This window comes from Manis pentadactyla, chromosome 1, assembly GCF_030020395.1.
Source record: "Manis pentadactyla isolate mManPen7 chromosome 1, mManPen7.hap1, whole genome shotgun sequence".
Lineage (NCBI taxonomy): Eukaryota > Metazoa > Chordata > Mammalia > Pholidota > Manidae > Manis > Manis pentadactyla.
Genome location: NC_080019.1, coordinates 10,142,840 through 10,164,434, shown reverse-complemented (window position 1 = coordinate 10,164,434; position 21,595 = coordinate 10,142,840). Strand labels below are relative to the sequence as shown.

At 43.8% G+C, this 21,595-nt stretch overlaps 1 protein-coding gene across 3 annotated transcripts in view; it reads left to right on the top strand.

Annotated features, from left to right (window-relative positions):
* Positions 1 to 21,595, top strand: part of DOCK5 (dedicator of cytokinesis 5) — a 194,029-nt gene that overhangs the window by 128,138 nt on the left and 44,296 nt on the right. For all 3 annotated transcript variants that reach the window (XM_036888920.2, XM_036888921.2, XM_057486566.1), the window contains 10 exons: positions 315 to 426; positions 1,086 to 1,156; positions 1,737 to 1,843; positions 3,609 to 3,745; positions 7,181 to 7,276; positions 12,152 to 12,250; positions 16,311 to 16,405; positions 17,542 to 17,620; positions 18,931 to 19,031; positions 21,269 to 21,327. In XM_036888920.2, the coding sequence (XP_036744815.2) occupies positions 315 to 426; positions 1,086 to 1,156; positions 1,737 to 1,843; positions 3,609 to 3,745; positions 7,181 to 7,276; positions 12,152 to 12,250; positions 16,311 to 16,405; positions 17,542 to 17,620; positions 18,931 to 19,031; positions 21,269 to 21,327 (956 nt within the window). The remainder of the gene's footprint in view (positions 1 to 314; positions 427 to 1,085; positions 1,157 to 1,736; positions 1,844 to 3,608; positions 3,746 to 7,180; positions 7,277 to 12,151; positions 12,251 to 16,310; positions 16,406 to 17,541; positions 17,621 to 18,930; positions 19,032 to 21,268; positions 21,328 to 21,595) is intronic.

The window sequence follows — 21,595 nt, the reverse complement described above, 5'->3', positions numbered from 1 at the left end:
CGCACATCGCCAAGACCGTGGCCTGAGACAGCTTCGAGGGAATCCTTCCCAGCCAGCTGGGCGCAGGGCACCAAGTGCAGGGCTCGGCAGTAGGCCTACATACAGATTACTGCCCTCCTCTTGTCCACGTGGCAGTATCTTTTCAGCCTACTGGCTTCTCCCTGAAACCACCTGAAGGCACCCGGGACTTTCTCTGCATAGTTGGAAGTGTTGACCAGGGTGGCCTGGGCCTCCAGCATTGCTTATCCAGTACATCTGTTTGAAAATTCTTTTAAAGATGGAAATCTGACTGCTTTTCTCTTTCTCCTGTTAAGATTTTATGGCCAAAGCGAAGATGGGGATGAATTTAATAATTCAATACGCCAGTTATTTCTTGCTTTCAATACACTAATGGACAGGCCGCTGGAGGAAGCTGTCAAGATCAAGGTCAGCGTGGCGTCAACATGGGTAACGTCTAATGCCGGGACATCACAGAACTGGTGGTGGGGAAACAAAGTAAACCGTAATTCACAGAAAGCTTGTGGGTCTTAGTATGACTTATAAAAACCCACGTTTTGACTTCTGTGCACACTTACTTGTATTCTCAAATGTCAGTTTGCCAAAGACAAACTACCCCCTTTTAAACGACCTTGAATGGCTTCTGTGGCCTCTGTAAACTCAGCTAGTTGATCCTGATGTCAACAGGCTATAGGCTTTTATTCCTCCTCTCCTTTTCCCAGAAGCCCGAAGTCACCATCATCTTCATCTTTTAATGTTTTTCATGTAAAATGTGTCATCTCTGCGGAGTCAGATTTGAACTTTGTTATTTATTCTTTGCTCTTTATGGCAACTTTATAAGGGAGATGTGAAGATTTTAACTGCCTCCTTGGATAGAAAAAGGAATTCTGAATAGAGAGTTCCTTCTAACTTTCAGGAGAAAGATTTTAGGAGGTCACATGCAGCAACGTTAGCTCTGCTCTCCATTGCAAGAGCACTGTGTCCAGTTCACTGTTTAAGACCCCAGCCTTTTCTTCCTAGGATTAAGCAGTAAATTGTGTGTTTGTCCTGCTTGGCAACTGAATTTGCCTTTGATATTTTTCTTCCAGGGGGCAGCTTTGAAGTACCTTCCTAGCATAATTAATGACGTCAAACTTGTGTTTGATCCTGTGGAGCTCAGGTAAATAGCAAAAGCCTTTGTTTCTTGATGTGAATGGAGAAGCCACCACCCTGTGTGGCTGGGGCCTGGCCTGCTACACACGCTGCTGTTCTCCTAATATGTATTAACTGAACACCTCTTGTGCTTGGTTCTGTGGAAGGGACCAAGGACAACACAGAGCCTGGCCCTGGGAGAGGTCTGCACTTTCCCTGGGGAAACGAGACAGGCAGACATAAAATGAACCTCAGTAGAAAGTGCACAGTAATATGCTTCCAGCCCTATACCTACACATCCCAGGAATGCAGAGTCAGGTGGCAAACAATATCAGGGAGGAATCAGCCGGATACGAACTCGGCAGAAGTTGTGCTAAGGCAGGGCCGCAGCACCGCGATGGCCCGCGCAGCAGGGTCAGCTCTCCGGCTGAGCTGGGGAAGGAGCAGGAGGCCGTCTCGTCTTTAATTCCTGGAGATAGACTCTCAGGAGGTTTGGGAGAGATTTCCACGTAAAACTCTCCACGCCCAAATCTCAGTAGAGGCATCGGGTGTGATGACACCTTCAGTCGGGCAGAGTGGAAGCACTAACCACTGGGCTTCCCTTCCAGCGTGCTCTTCTGCAAGTTCATTCAGAGCATTCCCGACAACCAGCTAGTTCGCCAGAAACTGAACTGCATGACCAAGATAGTGGAGAGCAACCTTTTTCAGCAGTTGGGTAAGTTGCTGCTGTTTATAGAAATTCCAGTCTCGTGGCTTCTTCATCTACACTTGCCTTTTTTTTTTTTTCTTTTGAATGTCAATAACATCCTTGCCGGCTATTTGTTGGAACTTCAGAACCTCTTGGGAAACCAGTTTTAAGAAGAAGGTGATGTTGGTTCAGTATTTCCAATAGGTCCTAAAAAAGCAAAGCCATGTTTTCTTTAATTAGAACAATCAAGTGTTTCATTAATTAGAGAACTTTGTCCTCAAAATAGGAACCCCAGAAAGTAACAGGCAAGCAGGAAAGAGGGTCCTTTTTTAACAAATGCGTCCTCTTTGACCTGTACTTACGGCAGAACACCCGCTGGCTGAGGGAACTGATGATGCACGTCTCTTCTCAACTCCACACTCGGTCATATCCCATTAGTTGCTGAAAAACACCATGGAAATAGGCAAACACTGTAAATCAGAGTGTTTTGGGGGCGGGGCAAGGGAGAAGGGAGCCAGAGTACCAGCTCCCCGCGTAGGGAGCTGGGGGAGAAACTCGTACACGGATAACATACTCTTCATTTTGTAACTACAGTCAAGCATGTAGCCACCACGTCTGAATCACTAAGCTCCAGTCCCAAAGTTGATACGGGGAAAAGGCCCCCTACGTGGTCTTTGTCCAGTAAACACAAGGCTTGCTAGAGGGGCGCAGCCGTGGAAACCTCTTCTGAAACTACCACCAGGTCAGGGAGTCCCAGAGGGTGGCCTCATGCTGTGTGTATTGCTTGGAGGGTCTAAGGACCAGCAGGACTCCTCAGATGTAAGAAAAGTTGAGTAGGTTGTTGGTGTGAGAACCTTCCTGGCCCTGCCCCTGACTAGTGATGTAACTGTAGACAGATGAGTGACCTTCTCTTAAGTCTCAGCCTCCGTTTCTATGGACAGAAGGACTTACACTAGATAAAATCAGTAGCCTCTTTGGGTCTGGCTCTGATATTTTCTGACTCTGAATTTGTGCTTAGAAATTTCAATGGTTAAAAAGACACAGTTGGAAGTTGCACAAGAAGCTAGTGAACACTCTTAAGTAGAAATAATATTATTAAACATCTTACGCTGTGATAATCTCTTGGCCTCTAAAGATGCCAGGAAGGATAGATGAGACGATACAGATGGGGTGTTTGAACACAAGAGCAAGCTAATAGTTCCAATTAGAGGAAGTACTCTATCACCATTAACAATCATTTCTGTTAGTGTCCAGAATATCTGGACTGATTGTATTATTTTATACCAGTGAAATCCCAGCAGGAAGGCACGGTAGAAAGATGATACCTAATTTTGTGAAGTCCACCTGCCTGCAGAAGCATGAACAGAATGTTTATGAAACACATGAAGATATAAGCTCAGTATTTGTAGGAATTTTAGAGTAAATTTTCCCCATTAAGTGGAAGCTTTCAAAAAAAAATGTTTAAGTCTATTAACTTGCTTAGTTTATTTGTTTATGACTTCGCTTTCAAGTCGGCACTCTTTGGAAAAGCTGAAGAAATTGTTACGTACTTTAAACATTTTGTCGGGTGTACTTATGACAAATGTCATGTTCTTAGTTTTAAAAAATCAAGTTACAGGGCTGAAGTTGCACGCTTAGAATCATGTGCTCCTTGTGGCCTCAGGATGCCAGCCCTGCAGGGCGGTCCAGAGCACAGGGCTGGGCAAGCTGGCAGAGAGAGGAGTGGCAGGAAGGAGCAGGCAGGTCAGGAGGCGATGCGCCGCCGGTGAGCCATCTGCGTGTCCCCCCTCAGAGTGCAGAGATGTCCTGTTACCGCTGCTGGCAGACCAGCTCAGCGGACAGCTGGATGACAACGCCAGCAGGCCTGACCATGAGGCAAGCTCGCAGCTTCTGAGCAACATCCTGGAAGTGCTGGACAGGAAGGATGTGGTGAGTTGAATCGTCGCTGATGCACAGCACAGCACGCACGGGTCCCTTCGCCTGGGGCTGCCAGTACTCCGTGGCCTTCCTGGGCTCAGGGACTGGCCCTGGCATTTAGAGCCTGGTTCTGGGGCAGGCCGCGCCCCTTCCCAGGTGATCAGAGGGGCTTCTCCTTGCTAGAACCTCTGCAGACCGAGGTCCAGCAGAGGCCATGAACTGCTGGGGCCTGCTACTGGCTGATTTTCCTCGCTAGTCCACCATTGAGATCCCTATGTGAACTTTTCAGAATCAGAGCTCTGTTCAGACTTTTTATTTTTATGCAGAAACGTCAACCTTCTTTTACCCCTGGTACAGTGTTATTGTAGATGTTCCTGGGCTTCTGGGACGTTCTTCTTCATGTATCCTGACACTGATCCTTCCTTCTGCAGCCTGATGAAGTGATGTGTTTATCCCATCTCTTCTCTGCAGCCTAGGATCCCAGCCCACCCCATCAGCCTGGATTTACCGTGTTGTAGAGATAGCGCAGCCCACAGGCCCAAGCAGAGCCCCCACCCACAGGGCCAGAGAACATGGCAGAATGTGTTCAGTTGCACATGAACCAAGGCAGCGCCCCCCGACGATGGCTGCATGGCACCCGTGTCCCCACAGAGCTGGGAAGCCACTCTTGGCTTTGCCTGAGTCCCTTTTCTTACTAATATTACTAATAGATTGAGCTCTGCTGAAGCATATGAAGAACCCTCTCTCCTGCCTGTAGCTGAATCCATAGCCCACCTGTCAAGGTCCACCCGGCTTGGCCACCACTGACCTCACCTCCTGCTCGCCACTCGGGTGCAGCCACATTTCTGCCCACGTGCCTCGGCCATGACAGCGCAGGAGGCCACCCCCGCTGATCCACTGCCCCCTTCCCTGAGCCCACCTTGCTATTTGCACTATTTATATGATATTTTAGTTATAGGTCATCCCCTTCACCCCCTGCTCTTTTTTTTTTTTTTTTCCCTTGGCTGAAATGTGTTCCTGGAAACTGCATTATAAAATGGAATATATTTTCCCCAGGAAATTCAGTGATTGGGCATTTTAAGTCCTAACCAAGAACTTTACCACCAATAAATAGATATGATCAATCATGTCATCGTGATGATATTAAAAAAATAATAATTCTTATGACTCGGTTATTAAAATACTGAAATGAAGCTCTCACCTGTGTGGAGTCAGAGGCAGTGCACTTGGCACTTGGGTTTGCTCAGGACTCTGGTGTTCTAGGAAGCATCCGGACCCGAGTCGATGTTCATCTAAAACATGGGACTCGGGGGGTTAGTTTCTGGTCCGAGTGGTTCCCCTCTGGAGCTCTTTATCCTTAGGCAGGTGTCATGCTGCCTCAGTTTCCCATTCGGTGGTATGCAGGACAGCCACTTAGGTCTCTTCCATTTCTGATCCTGTTTTTTAAGACTGTATCTCTGCTGACCTTCTTACACACAGAGAGACTCTTTGGAAATGATTTGAATATATTTGTATCCCATGCTAGGAGATGTAATTGGCTTAAAATTTCTTTTTTGTCTTCCCAATCATGTTCCTTTTCATGAGCAGAGGCACTCAAAAGTATTGACCTTGGACCTCTATTAAAGCAGTAAACTCAATCACTTTTTGGAGATGATGATGGCATCTTCTTTCCCCACCATGAGCATTTTTTAATGTATGAACTACGTCCATATTTCTTCCCTTATCCCCCCATCCTCAGTTAATTCTAGACTTTTCTATGCCTTTTTTTATAGCCCAGGGTTCTTTCCCTTTCCCCCACAGCTGTATCTCCAAATTGTCCTCGTTCTTCAGAGGCCAGCTGCCATCAGCACTTCCAGGAAGCTGTTCCCTGGGGCAGTCCTGCTCAAATTGCCACATGCTGCCCACTCCCTTCGCGCTCCCCTCCAGTCTCACGTGAGACTCTGGACCTTGCATTTTGAATCCAGCTCACAGCCCCATGCTCCAGGCACTGTGATAGTCTAAGATACTGCAGTGAACAAGAGAAGCCAGCACCTGCCGTCAAAAGCTGACTTCTAGTGGGATCCTTGTGTTTTGCTTATTTATTATGCTCATGGTGCAGCTCTTCTCCTGAGTGTAAATCTTCGTAAGGGCTCAGTGGAGTCCTGATGCATCTTCCCATCTGCACACAGGACCCAGTTCAGGAGGGGCACACCTTGTCTGTCTACAGGGTGGCATCGTTACATAAATGGAAGCAAAAACAGCATCAACAGGAGAGGCAGATTTTATGCATCACTTTTATTCAAAGAAATGGGAAGTAAATAATACAAAGCAAGGAAGGAAAGAAGGGAGAGAGGGCAAGCAAATCATACTTGACATTCCAATAGAACTACACAATAGCGAGGTTTAAGTTATTTCAAGCATTAACCAGGAGTTTCAAAATATCATGAAGCAAAAACACATAAAGCCTTTGAAAAGGCAAGTTGAACGTCAGCAAGTTGGAGCTAAATGAATATACCATCAAACCACAAAAAAGGACGAAAAAAATGAACATCTGTGAAGCGCTGTTGGGTACATCAGCCCAACCAGTTCCCATAAGAGAACCTCTTTTTTTTTGCTTTTGTAGTTCAGAATACTGAAGCTCAGGAAGGTTAAATAATTGCTCAAAGTCACACATGACAGAGTTAAAATGTGAAATCTCTCTATTAGTCTGCTCGGGCTGCCAAAACAAAGTAGCGTAGACTGGGGGGCTTAAACAACAGGCTTTTATTTTGCACAGATCTGGAGGCTGGAAGTCCGAGGTCAGGGTCACGGTGAGAGCCCACCTCCGGGCCTGCAGACGACCTCCCTTCCTCAGTATTTTCATTGGAGAGACAGGGAGGGTGAGCTGTCCAGTGTCTCTGCTTGTAAGGACACTGATCCCATCAGACCAGGGCCCTACCTAAGTGCCTCTCAAAGCTCGCTTCTCCAGATACCGTTACATTAGGGTTTAGAGCTTCAAGATACGACTCTTCAATACAGACATTCAGTCCTTAATAATCTCCTTGACTTGAATTTCTTATACTTTGTATTTTTGCCTTTTCCTTCCCACACATGTGCCCAATGGTCCGGGGCACCCCTGGTGTGCTCAGTGTCAGAACCAAGTACCTCACACTTATGGTCCCCCGCAAAGCTGTGTGCATTGGTGGCCCTGCTGAGCTCTCAGTGAGCGCGGACCACCTGGTGTGTTAGGGCAGCATTCCCCCCCTGTGTCCCCACACTCATCTTTTACATGGTACAACTGATTATTGTCAACCGAGTCCTTAGGAACCTTACGTAGTATTCTGTGAAGTGGTGTTTCCCGTTTGGACAAGAGATTGCTTTGTAGGGAAGAGGCAGCATGAGATAAAAAGAGGACATGCATGTGTCCGATGCTGCCTTCAGAAGAGGAAGGCCCAGTCGGGCGTGGTGTCACCTCCTGTGTCCCTTCAGGGCCCCACGGCGAAGCACATAAAGCTGATAATGGAGCGGCTGCTGAGGAGGATCAACCGGACTGTCATTGGGATGAGCCGCCAGTCCCCCCATATCGTGAGTACCCCTGCAGGGCCCACACCGCCGCCGCTGCCTCTCCGTGTCCCACAGTCTGTGCCTACAAGCCATGCGGTGTAGCTTCCTCGGGAAATGAGTGGGATCTAAAACTTTCCAGCCCTCCCCTGATGGGGGCCCTTGGGTATGACTGTGAGCAGGTCTTGATTCTGCCACTGATTTTTCTCTCGAGGAAAATGATGCCACTGGGTGGTAGGGGAGGCCAGTGGGGAGAGTTATTACAGATCCTGTCACTATAGAGCGCGCCATCGGTTCTTCGGGGGTCTTGCTCATATGGAAGGTTAAATAAAAGCACATTGTAGATTGAAGCAGAAACCAACTGAGACACGCAGCAGCCTAGGTGGACTGATAACAGTATCCATTCAACCTAATCCTTTATTATTATTTTTTCTTTTATTAAGGCATCATTGATATACAATCTTATAAAGGTTTCACATGAGCAACATTGTGGTTACTACATTCACCCATATTATCAAGTCCCCACCACACACACCCCTTGCAGTCACTGTCCATCAGCGTAGTAAGATGCTATAGAGTCACTGCTTGTCTTCTCTCTGCTCTAATGCCTTCCCTGTGCCCCCCCACATTATGTGTGCCAATCATGATGCTCTTTAATCCCCTTCTCCCTCCCTCCCCACCACCCCTCCTCACCCCTTTCCCTTTTGTAACTGCTAGTCCCTTCTTGGAGTCTATGAGTATGCTGAAGTTTTATTTCTTCAATTTTGCTTCTCAACCTAACCCTTTTTAAATACTTGTTTAATATTTTATTTAAGGAAAATGTGAACCCCTGTGAGCAGAAAAGGAGGGGGTTTGGTGACAATTTCAGCATCTCCTTTGTATCTTGTCACTTAGTTGACTCGTTCTCAATTTACTCACCTACCCTGCTGGAATCCCAGTGTTAGTACTCCCAGGGGTGGGGTGAGAATGTAGTCGTCATTAGCTGATTTGTGTGTTTGCCAGAAACTATTTTAAGCACTTCACATTTCATTGAAACCTCATGCCAATCCTATGAGGTGGTTCTCTTATCTGCTTCATTTTTCAAATGAGGGAACATACAGAGAGAGGTGAAGAAACCTGCCTGCGGTCACAGCACTGCAGGAGATCAAACTGGGGTTTGGCCCCTGGGTGGGCAGCGCGGCTGCAGGGCACGTGCATGTTGACAGCCATCTCCTTCCCCACACAGTTTACCAAAGTGCGTTTCCAACCTTGTACTGTGGTCACCAGGAGAGGAATTCCGAACAGTTCAGCTCCTTTCCCGCCCCATCTCATTTCCACTGCTCTCCTGTGTGCTGATGGATGGGGGCCTGTGCTCCTATCTAGCCCCTCACAAAGCAGAAGACATGTACATTGAACAGAACTTGTGGACAGCATGCTTTTAGGGTCTCTAGCCTCTTACTCTCCATCTACTGGGTCTAAATAGATGCCACATAGAAAGTATGATTGAGACCAGAGGGACTACCAGAAGGCCAAGTTGCATCATCATTAAAATGAAGTCTCTTTTACTTGTGATACTGAGAGCTAGGATTTGATTTTAGTTCTTGGACAGAGGAAGACAACTATCCCAAATCGCTACTGTAAATAAAAACCATCTGTTCCACAAATGTATTAAGAAACTGTGGTAAGCTAGGCACTGTTGTAGACCCTGGAGATATATTGGGGAACAAACAGACAAAAATCACAAACTTAGAGAGGCTTAGAATCTAGCAATAACAATAACAAAGAAAAATAAAGTACACAGTGTTAGAAGGAGGTAGTGCTGGAGAGAAAAAAATGAGCAGCGTAAAGGAAGTCAGGGTGGGAGAGTCACAAATTTAAACAAAGTGGTTAAAAATGGCTTTCCTGAGAACTTCAGACAGAGACTAGAAGAAGGTGAGGGATGTGTGGGGTCGGGCCTTCCAGGGAGAGGTGAGAACAGGGCAGAGACCCTAGCAAGTCCCTTCCAGGATTCACATGTGGACAACAGAGCTGATACAAATAGAATGCCGAGAAATGACTGTAAGCCAAACATTGTCTTTCTGCTAGGTAAAGACTCAAAGTGATCCAAAGCATATTATAAAAGGATCCAGATCTTGTATTAAAGGTGTAGACACTAGATGTACCACAGATTGCTATTGCCAAGCCATTTCTGCCATGTATGTAAAGAATATATAAAGAAAGGCGGGTGGGTAACCATGTTGCTTAGGAAACGGTATATTGGCTTACAGAAAATACCTAGTATATCATTTAAATTTACCTATTCGAACTCTTGTAGGAGTGGAAGCATCCATTTCTCCCTTATTGTTTAAACTATCTCAAGAACATTGGCTCAGTGTTCAGAGAGAAGGGTGAGGATTTGAATGTAAAAGTTGCAGTATTCCTGTCATGTTTCTGGTAAGATGATGAGAGCAGAAATGGCTGGGATCCATGCAGAGATAGAGCCATGCAAAGAGAGAATGCTTGAGACACATAAATGTAAGAAGGAAAAGAGGGGGGAAAGGCATACAAAAGAACAAAGACACAATCACAAAGAGAAATGTCATATATGTGTATGGCTTATATACACACAAACATACACACAGATACACATAGGGCTTAATATAGTTTATTCTGGATATTCAAGAATAGTTAAATATTAGAGAATCCATTAATAAAATATATCAACTGGCTAAAAGGAAAAAAGTTTATGACTCTCTCCATAGATACCAAAATATATGGCAGATACAACACATTAAGAATAGCAGATGTTTTTAACATGCAATCACCAGGCAACACAAAAGGAAGTCGATATGTTTAATCTCATACTGCTGTTGAGCATTTTTCTATAAAACCTTGCCAATGTAAATAAGGCCAAAAAGAAACACACTAAGTGTAAATATTTAAAAAGGAAAGATAATTATCCTAAGTGTCATTTTTAGCTGCAAAGACTACCATTTCTAAGAAGCCCAAGAGAATTAACTGAAATTTCAAAAAAACTAATGAATGGTTTATTAAACTAACCAGTTTCAAAACAATATCTAAATGGCCCTTCTGTGTAACAACAGTGGCTATTTAAAGATTGTAAAAGAATTCCATTTAGTCACAAAAATATGAGAGTAAAAATAAATGTAAGACACAAATAAATGATTAGCCAAATAGAAATAATGGAGGACTTGCCTGTCAAGTTTGAAAATACTGTAATGCCACCCTAAGTAAAATAGTGTTGGACTTCTTCAGTAGAGTACCTCTATCAACAGAACAGAACAGAGAACATTCAAAAGGAGACTTTTAAGTTATATGAATGTTTCTTACCTTTCAGTAAGAGAAATGAGGATTTCTAAATAAGTTATTTGGAAAATACATGAACAATGTAGAAAAAAATTGTTTGATTTTTATTGCATGTTATACACACAAAGTAAATTTTAGATGGAATGAAGTGTTCAATGTAAAAAGAATTAAATCATAACACAGGTAGAAGAAATATATACCTATGTTTTAGCAAAAAGGGATTCATGAATTTTTAAATACTGAGAGGGTAGTATAAAAGAAAACAGATTTTACTAGGTAAAAATTTTAAGCCCCTATATGTAAGCAAATTAAACATTAGGCACAAATAAAAATTTTGTTAAAATATGTGACAAAACCAATATTAGAATGTATATCAACGATACTTCAATTTAAAAAAGTGTCATCTATTAGCCTTAAATACAAAGAGCTATCATAAGGCATTTAAAAAGATAGTTTAATAGGAAAATGTTTAAAAAATATGAGAAGATAACGAAATGAGAAAAATAAGTGGCCAAGATGTGTAACTGAGAATAAAGGAAATGCAAATAAGCCAAAAATGAGATAAAATAAAACTCCTATTCCAAGACTAGGCAAAGGGCCTGGAGAGACAAGTAGTGCTAGAATCTGATGACAATGCAAGCTGTAGGCTGGTTTGGCAATATAGACCAGAAGCCTAGTACAACAATACACGTTGCTTTATAATTACAAAATTTAAATAAAAGAGACCAAGTCAGACCCTCATACAGAGATATATTTAGGTAGTCTCATTGTTTTTGTGCTTATGAACTCATCCCCTCCATCCGAAGAGCTGCTGTGTATTCATCTCCTTTTTGTCAAATTAATATAAATTTGTGTGTTTTCATAACTGTATAAATCTAGGAAGATATTACCCCTAGATATTTGCCCTCTGGCTAGAAAATTCTGTGATGCAAGTATGGTTGGACTAGGGGAAAGAACACTGGGTATGTGATTCTTGACCTCGAGAACAGAATGATGTTAATGATCTAATCATTGAATCCCCTTCTTCAAACTGTGTCCATAATTACAGTGGCATAACATGCTGGGAATAACTGGGTAGAGGATTCTAGAATTAAATAAAATGATACTGAAGTATTCTGGCAGGGGTCTTTCATTTCCTACCCTGTTCTCTGCTCTTCCCCTCTGTTTTATTATCTCTCTATACTCTGTGCATTCCTCCAAACTCAGATCTATCTAAGTGATCTAAATATTTCAGACATTTCTCCATGGGCTTTTTACACTACAACTCTGTCTCAACAAGAAACTCAAAGTTCAAATGTTATATCTTAACTAGTAATCAAGCTGAGATCTTAGAGTCAGTGTCTCTTGACTTACAGGATTCTACAAATCATAGCTGTTACAGGGATGAGTCAAGCCCTCCACATTCCTTAACTCAAACCTGCAAGGAGGTCATTCTGAGCAGAAACAGCAAAGCACGTGCCCTCTGGATGTTTGAAAGCATGCAATGTTTCCAGTTTGGTGGGGTCTGTGCTTAGGTAATTGGGTGGGGAAGCCAAAGCACTTGTGCACAAATCTTGTTTTGTCCCTTGGTGGCCTGAGGAGTGTGGATTTCCATTGTTTTTTTTTTCCTTCCAGGGTAGTTTTGTTGCTTGCATGATTGCCATCCTGCGGCAGATGGATGACAGCCACTACAGCGACTACATCAGCACTTTCAAAACCAAACAAGACATCACTGTAAGTTGTCTTCAGTGGGTCCTGGGAACATCAAGATTTCTTACATTCAGCAAAAATAAATAACCAATACTGAGGATCATGAGTCCAGAGTTCTCTCCCCACCCATCTCCACTGCTGCGTGGGCTGTTCGTGATGATTTTGAAAACGATAGTGCTGATTCTTTCTCTCCGGGATAGAATTTGAAGAAGACCACAATACATACCAAGATATCTTCACTCAGCCCCCTAAGTCTCTTGGATTTAGAGAGAGCCTTTATTTGGAAACATTTGGGAGATCTTTTTTGCTTCTCACTGAGACTAGTGTCTTGTTTCAGGGATAATAGTTACTCGTGCCAGGGCAAGGATTTCAGGAGGCAGAGGTGTGCACGGTCTTCTAAGATAGGGTTGATAGCATCATGTTCAATATTTCTTGGAAAAAGAAACAGGAAGAGGTATACTTGTCACTTACAATATTTGTAAGTTATCTTCAGCTGAAAAATATTCCATTCTCTTTTGTTTTGAACAGGAAAATTGTTCTCATAGTTACTATTTAGCATACAACCAGAGGTTGCCTAGAAACTAAATTTGGCGTCTGGCTAGTTCCCGAGGATCCATGCCTTTAGGGAATGTTTAGTGTCTGTTAAAACATCTCTGAAGGGATGGTTTTGTCTTGTGAAGCAGTGGGCTGGACAGGGAGCTGGATGAGCCATCGGATGCCACCGAGCACTAATCTTTGCTCTGGGTAACGTCCCATCATCCTTGTATATTGCAGCCCTCCTTGTGTTCCAGATTTTCTACTTTCTGCCTATATTATACTGATAGCAAGTGGCCAGTTCGCCCAAGGAGACCCAGCTCCTTCTCTGCCAGTCGCTTTCCTTTCTACAAGGTCCCGTGGTGGGAAAGCTCACAAGGAATTGCACAGAATGTACTGTTTAGTAGCATTAGGAGTGGTAGTTGGTCCAGTGATGAACTGTTAAAGACCCTGAGTCTTAATCTGGGGGCCTTGTGGGGCTCCACATAGGCCCCTCTGGCAGGCAGCATGGTGCAGGCACCCAGAGCAAATGGAGGGGTGCTTGCTGAGCACATGCGTGTGTCTGCAGAGACCAGCCGTGAGGGAACTGGGAAAAGAGGAGGGCAGGGTGGATGCGAAGCTGAGGGTAGCAACGTTTCTCCTCCGTGGGCACACGGTGCCGCGGGTTTAGGCACACGGGGCTTAGAGCACTCCGATCTGGGTTTGAATGCTGGCTACTCCACTTCCTCCTGTGAAATGCTGGGCATACCATTCAATCTCGCTAACCCTCGGTTTCTGCATCTGTGAGGTAGTCCTGGATAGGGCAGGGAAATGGAGCAAGCTCCGTGCCATTTTAAAGTCTACTTAGCCTGTGAAAAAGTCCCAGCTTATTCTAACTTAATCTATATGCTGTTCTTCCTTTTCTTCCAGCCCCTTAATCAATGAACTAACTTTGTAATCAGGACAGGAGATGGATGGCCAAAGTGTAAATGAACCTATGTGGTTAAAAAATGCCGAGATCCAAACCAGCACAGTCACCTAAATAACCTTATTCTTAGGACAAAACTTCAAAGGAATTAGGAATCACCTGTGCACATCATGCCTTATGCTAACCCCTGCCCAAAGGCCCTGTAAAACCCCACACCCTAAACCCTCAAGCACACCTCCTCTCTCAGGTCGCCCGCACTCCCGTCTGAGTGTGGCCTGTCTTGTATCAAGTGAACTTTCTTGTTGCATAAGCCAGTTGCACTTGTCTCTGAAGTCCTCTCCATGATAAAGACAAGAACTGTCCAACCCCCACCTCAGGTGGTAAATGTTTTCGTCACTTTGCTATTTCATGCAGCTTTCTAGTCTGAACACAGTCCTTTTCTCTCTCCCTGCTTTATTTCAGACCAGCAGGGAAGTGGGAGTTCTCAGAATATAAACTCACTCCATCCAGTGCTCTGTGGTGTTCACTTTGAGATGGCCCCCAAATCCTGGGGTGGTTGGGGCTTAGCCCCCATGCCGTGCAGATTCAAGCATCGCTGGGTGCCAGGTGGCCCTGGCTTTAGGAGTTGGCAAGGGATTTGCCCAACGCCAAGCAGGAGTTCAATGAGCTTCCCTTTCCTCCTTCTGTTCTTCCTTGTTCTCTGCTGCCTGCAACTGCTGACATTCGCTTCTACTCTTGATTTAATGAATTCCTTCCTCGCCAACACTCGTGGGACCTGGTTGAGAATTCTTTCTCATTCAGAGTCCAGAACTCTCCCCCATCTGGGTTGAGGTTCCCCCTTGTGGGCAGGGAGAGACCTCCCCAGGCACAGCTGCCTGACAACAGTACCTACCTTGAGGGGTAATGTGAGTGCATACTGATTGAGTCAACAACATGGTAGATGCCTGTGTTTCTCCTTGGCATGTAGTTAATGCCAATGAAGACTAGCTATTTATCATCATAAATATAATCATTATTATGTTTGTAATGTAAGATAAAATTTATATAAAAATAGTTCAATGGCTTTTTCAAATTCCCTTCAGAAAGCAGGTAGGGTTAAGGGAAGCTATACTGAATCCAAACTCTAGACAATTTGGTTCTGTTAAGTAAACAAAGTAAGAGGTGTGACTCCTGTTTTGCAGAGTAACGGTGAGCTCTTTCCCCTGTATCATAGTTCAAAGAGGTGTATTGCCCCATGAAGTACCACTGTCAGCTGCAGAACCAGAGTACAGCCAGGCACTTGGATTCCAGGAAACTGTCTGCCACTCACATGCTGCCTTCTGAATACACCACTTAGAAGACTTTGGGAAGTGATAGATAAAACAAGGCCGGGGATAATCTGTGAATGGACTTTATTGTGCCATTGGAGTTGACTTGGATTACCAGGAGTTGAATGCAGAGTCAGCGTCAGAAGTGGATAACTGGCATGCAAATTTAATCCTGCTTCCCAAACCATAAATTCTTATTGATTTGAGAGAAAACATTAATAGAATATTTAATAGGTTGGTGGGTGCCCTGAAAATGTTCAATGACACATTTTAAAACTCATGATGTCTATGATTTCAGAATTGAGGATAGAAAAGTTTGACTCTCCGTTAAACCAGAAGGAAGATTCAAGAGTAGCACAGACTTCAGAGCCAGAGTGCAGGAAGTGAACCGACGTGCCCAGTGTCTTGGAGGAAATATGGTTAGAATAGAACCCAGGCCTTTTGCCTCCAGAATACCACGTTCTCTCTGCTAGTAATCCGTAAACTATGCAGTTTAGTGCCAGAGAAATTGGATTGGATTTTCATTTCAGGAATCCGAGTGGAAAATGTCTCTATTTAACTAACTAATAAATAAAAAAGCTTTTAAAACTTTTAGCTTTGGTTTGTAGGCTGACCTATTTTCTGAGTTCCTGTTGCTCGTGGCCCCCTTCTGAGCAGAAGAGCTATCTTTTCTTTACACAATCTGTCTGTTTCATTCACAATATGTGCTGTATATGCTTGCCTTATCACAGTCCACTGCTGTCATCTCTTTTTAAGGACCATTTAGGACCCTTCTCCTAGGCTATCCCTGGTAATGTTCCTGGAATAGGGACAGTTGTGACTTTGCTTCCTCTTGATAGCACTTCTGTTCTACCGGTGATCGAGGAGAACTGGGCTCAGAGTCACTAGAGGTTATCAGTTTTCTTACAGCGGTTGGGGACTTCATTTTAAATGCCATACATTTATTCAGACAACACTTCACAGCAAAGGACTAAAGATATTGTGACTCTGAACATGGGGTCCAAAATCCCAGATTGTCTTCCCAGCTTCCCTGATTCCTAGTTCCTACTACCTTCTGTAAGTTGTCTCATTTTTCCCAGCTTCAGGTTTATCATTTGTGTGATGGTGGACAGTTCTTTTGGCCTTGTCAGATTCTATGATGGAAAAAAATCAAATCACATGATAGCTATAAGAATGCTTTGTTATCCCTACAAAACCATATTAAGTAGATAGGCTGTCCTTACGGGCCAGGGGACATCTCGTTCTGCTGGGGTGGTGGTCTTGTCCACCTGCTGGGGGATGGCTGACCGGATGTCCCCCAGTCATCCCCCGGATGTGCTTCCTCTGTTCTCTGCAGGACTTCCTCATGGAAACTTTTATCATGTTTAAAGATCTGATTGGAAAGAATGTCTACGCCAAAGACTGGATGGTCATGAATATGACGCAGAGCAGGTGAGACTGGTCGGGGCAGGGCCCAGGCATGTCCCCCCGAGTACTTGGGTCTGGACGCCAGCCTCTCTCACCTCTGTGCGGTGCTGCGAAGCCTCTGCCTCAAATCCTTCATCTGTAATGTCAGGAGCCCCTGTTTCTGGGTCCAAGTTCGTGTGGCCCGTTCTTGCTTTACCTCGGGCGGTGCAGCCGCTGTGACCCGGGCTTGCGACTTCAGTCTTGTCTCCACCTTGCCCTTGTGTTGTCAACATCAGCCGCATCACTCTGCCGCTCCGTATGACCTTTGTCTTCTTGACATTCAAGGTCACGGCAGACTGCCCCACACCCCCAGCTTTTCTAGCCTTTTCTCCCTCTTTATACAACCTGTGTCCCCTGACTGCTGCTGATTCCTCTGCAGTTTCTTTCCCACAGTCCCTGGCTCCCATTCCATAATGTCCTTCTCAAATGCCATCTCCAAAGGACCCATTTCTTACCTAGATCTTTGATTTCCCCTACCTTTTTTTTTGTCACCCCCTCATAGACTTTTATACTCCTTGTTGGGCCATGGTTAGATTCATAGGTTGCAAATGACCCCCACGAGGCTGTAAACTTCCTAAGACCTGGAACCATCTCTTTCAAAGGTGAAACCTAAGCTGGGGCTTTGCAGTTGCTGATGGACAAGGACTTAATGGAAGTAAAATGAACTGAATATATATATATGATATTAAAACAGTTCCAGAATTTTTTTAAAGAGCTAAAAAAGTAAATCATTATTGTAAGCATTAACTCTACAAGGTCTTGATACCTAATTAGAAAAACTCTTCCCAGCTATGTACAGATCAAAGAAAAAGTTGCATCAGAAACCCTAGACTTTAAAAGAGAAGAATCAGAGTAGAGGGAGAAGAGCCCGGTCTGAGGCTCAGGGGCCTTGGTGTGTCGACTCAGCTTTAACTTCAGCTGGCTAAGTGGTGATGCCCCTTTGAGGGGCTGTTCTAGAAACTGGGCTTCATTGTCCTGCTCTGCTGTGTTGTTGGTCTCGAAGGACCTGGCAGATCTGAAGATTATGTTACCAAGTCCAGGTTTGGTTTGTTGTGGTTTCAAAGATGGAAGACGTTCGAAGAGCATAAAGTTGCCTTCTTTATGTGGTATTCCTCCCCCAGGGTTTTTCTCCGTGCTATAAATCAGTTTGCTGAGGTTCTCACAAGATTATTCATGGATCAGAGCAGCTTTGAACTTCAGGTAAGCATGCTGCCCACCTAGGAGCTCCTCAAATTCTCAGCCATGGCAAGAAAACTGTGGCATTTTGGAAAACATCACCTCATACTTCATCATTTTGAGTAACATTTCCGTGTCTTTTCTCCTTTCCTAAAGCACACACCCGCTTCTCTCTGTCCTCCAAACACAATAAAACAGGATTTTTTCTTCTTTCTGTATAAGTAACACAGGTGAAAAAAGGTAAAAAGATAGAACCAAGCACAATAAAGAAAACTGAAAGAGTCCTACCTTCCCCTGTTAACGTAACACAAACACACAGGTACACAGGTGTTTGCAGACAGACACGCAGATGTTCTCTTACCTACCGGTGGTTGTTTCTGCAAAGGAGCCCATATACACACTTGTTTGAAAGTTGAAAGGGACAGCAGACAGGTGGCCACTAGCTCCCCGTCACTCACACATTCATCCACCCAGTGCACAGGCCCCGTATATTGTAGTTCCTAGGGAAGCAGACAAGGTCCCTGTTCTCACGGAGCTTACGTTCAAGTTCCTTTGGTTGATGGTGTGCTTTAGCTGTGTGTGAGTGCCTTTGTTTATGTCTGTGGAACCTTAAAAGTGGAGAGCCGTAAGCGGAGGGGCTCATCTGTACACAGACACATACACGTGTACATGTGCCTGTGTGTGCCAAAATGGGGGATTGCGCTGTGCAGTTGTTTGTTAACCTGTTAATCAACTTTATTTCCTTTTTCTATAGTCCTTTCAATGACACTGAAAATTTTCACAATATTTTTAATGGCTGAATACGGTCCATTGTGTGGCTGGGCCATGATTTATTTAGCCACATCCTTCTCACGGACATTCAGATGGTTTCCATGTTCTGTTGTGTTCAATAGCATTGTGGGGCCTACCTTGTTTTAAATATCTTTAAATACCCATGATTATTTTGCCAGGATGAAATCCTAAAGTATTTACTAATTCAGAAGTTTGGCAGAATTTTAGGGCTTTTGATCCGTATCACCAAACTACTTACAATAAATAGGCCCACTTCTTGGCAACAGTTTTCTTTTGTCCCTGGAGTAAAGACAAATAAAATGATTTGGATTAAAAAAAAAAAAGTTTAATACTAAGTGTTAAAACCTTCATAGCTGAGTAATTGAAACACAAGAAAGAAAAGGAAGTCTTTTGTATAATCATTGTGATTGTAATGTAAGATAAAATTAACATAAAAATAGTTCAGTGACTTTGGCAAGTGAATGTCTACCATGTGGCAGTGTTTAACTCTCACCCTTGATGTTATTTTCCATTCTCCTCATCACACAATTAATTGCGAACAGCTCTGGAACAATTATTTCCATTTGGCCGTAGCATTTCTCACCCACGAATCTCTACAGCTTGAAACCTTCTCGCAAGCCAAGCGCAACAAAATTATGAAGAAGTAAGTGTACTTTTAAACTAGTTTACGATTGGGAAGGTGATTCTTGCATTTCTATTCAGAGCGGGATTTGGGGTATCGCAGAAATTACAGTTCAGTAGCCACTGATGTTGTTAGTGAGATCAGTCTGAAGATAATCATTTAGTAGACCTGAGATTTCCCCAGATCTACATTCTTTTCTCCAGGCGCCGTTCATTTTCCCACCAACCACTACACTCTTACAAAATCCGCGCATGGGAGGCCCGGAGGCCAGCCAGCACTCTCCCCTCTCCCGGGTCAGCTGCCCGTCTGCTGGCAGCTAGTCCAGCACAGGGCGTCCTTCCAGGGCATGCTTCACAGAGCAGCCCTCCTGTGGCACCGCTGGGCTACCTCCCAGTCACATCCATGGAGAAGCCAAGACTAACAGGTCACCTAAAAATATCCTCCAGATTCCTGGCTCGGATTCAGAGTGGAGTCACGTGCGAGAGCGATGAGCGATGGAGGGAGCCTTTCACTGCTTTCATCTCAGGCCTGTTTCGGAGTTCACGGAGCTCATGGAAACTCAAAGCCTGTGTAGTTAAAAAGAACCTGAGAAACTGATCATTGAGAAGCTGTGGGATTTTATTTCTGTTCCCTTGCTGGAATGTCTTGGATTCTAGGCAAATTATTTAGTGTCCCTCTACCTCTGGTTCTTCCCTAGAACAGAGACTGTGACTAAGAGACTGAGATTTAGTGTCTGTGCTTTCAAAGATAAAGGTAAAACCTGTTTTGTAGGTTTCCCTGTGGGATGGTTATCAGGAGAAATTTGATTGTTTAGATAGATACCTTAATCTCATTTTTTAGAGTATCTTAGATGGCATAATTTCTTTCAAGGATGGATTCGATTTTGGTTAAACAACCATTAGTGAAGTTAGTTGACATATTTATCCTGATAAATAAAGGATAAATAAATAAAGGCTAATGAGGATTAATGATTCTGATTTGGGCAAAGGAAAGTATATAATCATGTATATATACATGTGCATATGAGCAGATGAGCCTTAGGAAATTCAAAAAATATATTAAGGTTATACAAATGCGTAAGAATTCTTTTCAAGATTTCTCTTACTTTTAGTAGAAGTATCAGCAATAGAATTATTAAACAATGAAGTACTTGCCATTTATTGCCCATCACATGGCTATTATGTCTATTATGTGTCTATTGACTGCATATGCTTATTTAATATTATTAATAGAATTACATTAGGTATTTTTAAAAAACGGACTTGAAAGATAAATTCTTAAGTATGGTATTTATGTTGGCTTTTGAAGCCACTTGCAAAGGAGAAATGTGGAAAAATATGTTTGGTGCAACGGCAGCTTGAGTAGAAACTGTAGAACCGCGGTTGTAGGATGGGTCACAGGGGCATAGTAGAGTTCCCTGGGAGCCTTGCAATATCTACTCCTGACCCGCTCTATTTCCGTTCTTCCAAGCCCCACTCTGAAATGGCATGTGGTGTGGGTTGCCCAGCCATACATGTTCTTTAAGAGATTGCCAGGTGATGGATGCACCTCCATCCAAGAATCCCGGTCGAAATCAATGTTTCTTTACCTTTTTTCATTATTGACTTCCATAAGGAACCTTTGTAGTTATTTTTCTAATCATAATCCCCCCATGAAATATTAATCGCACAAATATACTGCATACCTAACCTGTTTGTGTACTAGATCTGTACATTATATGTAAAAACAGTAAGCTTTTTGCCCCCAGGGAACAGTGTCACCCCCACTGAGCAGATCTGTGTAGAGCTTTCCAATGTCAGTATTTTGAAGAACATCCTGGTGTGGAAAATGTCTTACTCAGATGTAAACACAGAAAGCATGTTTGTCAGACATCAGTCACATTACTATGGACGTAACCCCTCAAATCTCTCCCTTTTCATTAGTGTTTGTTATGCTGTTTTATGTCTGTGCAGAGCAGTAGCCAGAGCATTCCTCTCTCTTCTCCCTTCAGGAAGATGGCCGATCTCCCCATCTCAGTGATTTTTTTGGTATCTGCCTTTGGCCCTTGTCCTGCTGTTAAAAGTTCCCTCTCTGTGTGGCTTAGCTCATTTTGGGGGCTCATTTAGGGATCAAGCACATCTCTCAAAGTGATGAGCTCCATTCCTGCCCTAATATGACCTAGAAGAACACAGGCTCTTTTTGTTCCCTTCACCATTTTATTATTATATGTGCTCATTTCCACTGCAAATCTTTCTCTTGGTTTACAATCTTCTTCCTAGATATGGGGACATGAGAAAGGAACTCGGCTTCCGAATCCGGGACATGTGGTATAACCTGGGTGAGTGTATGATCGTGAACGGGCCCCATGCAGAACCACCATGTGGCAAGCATTACACGATGACTTGCTTTCTTTCATTCCAATCACCCTGAGATTAATTTGTCTGTGTGTCTGGAAGTGGAAGCTAACTGTGGGTCTCTTTTGACACCCACATGTTACCAGAATACAGTCATAGTCACTCATTTCTGTATTGAATTGATTTAGCCACCTAAATGTTTTCTTTTCTAATGGCCATATGGAGGAAGACTGTGACACTTTGCTTCCAGGG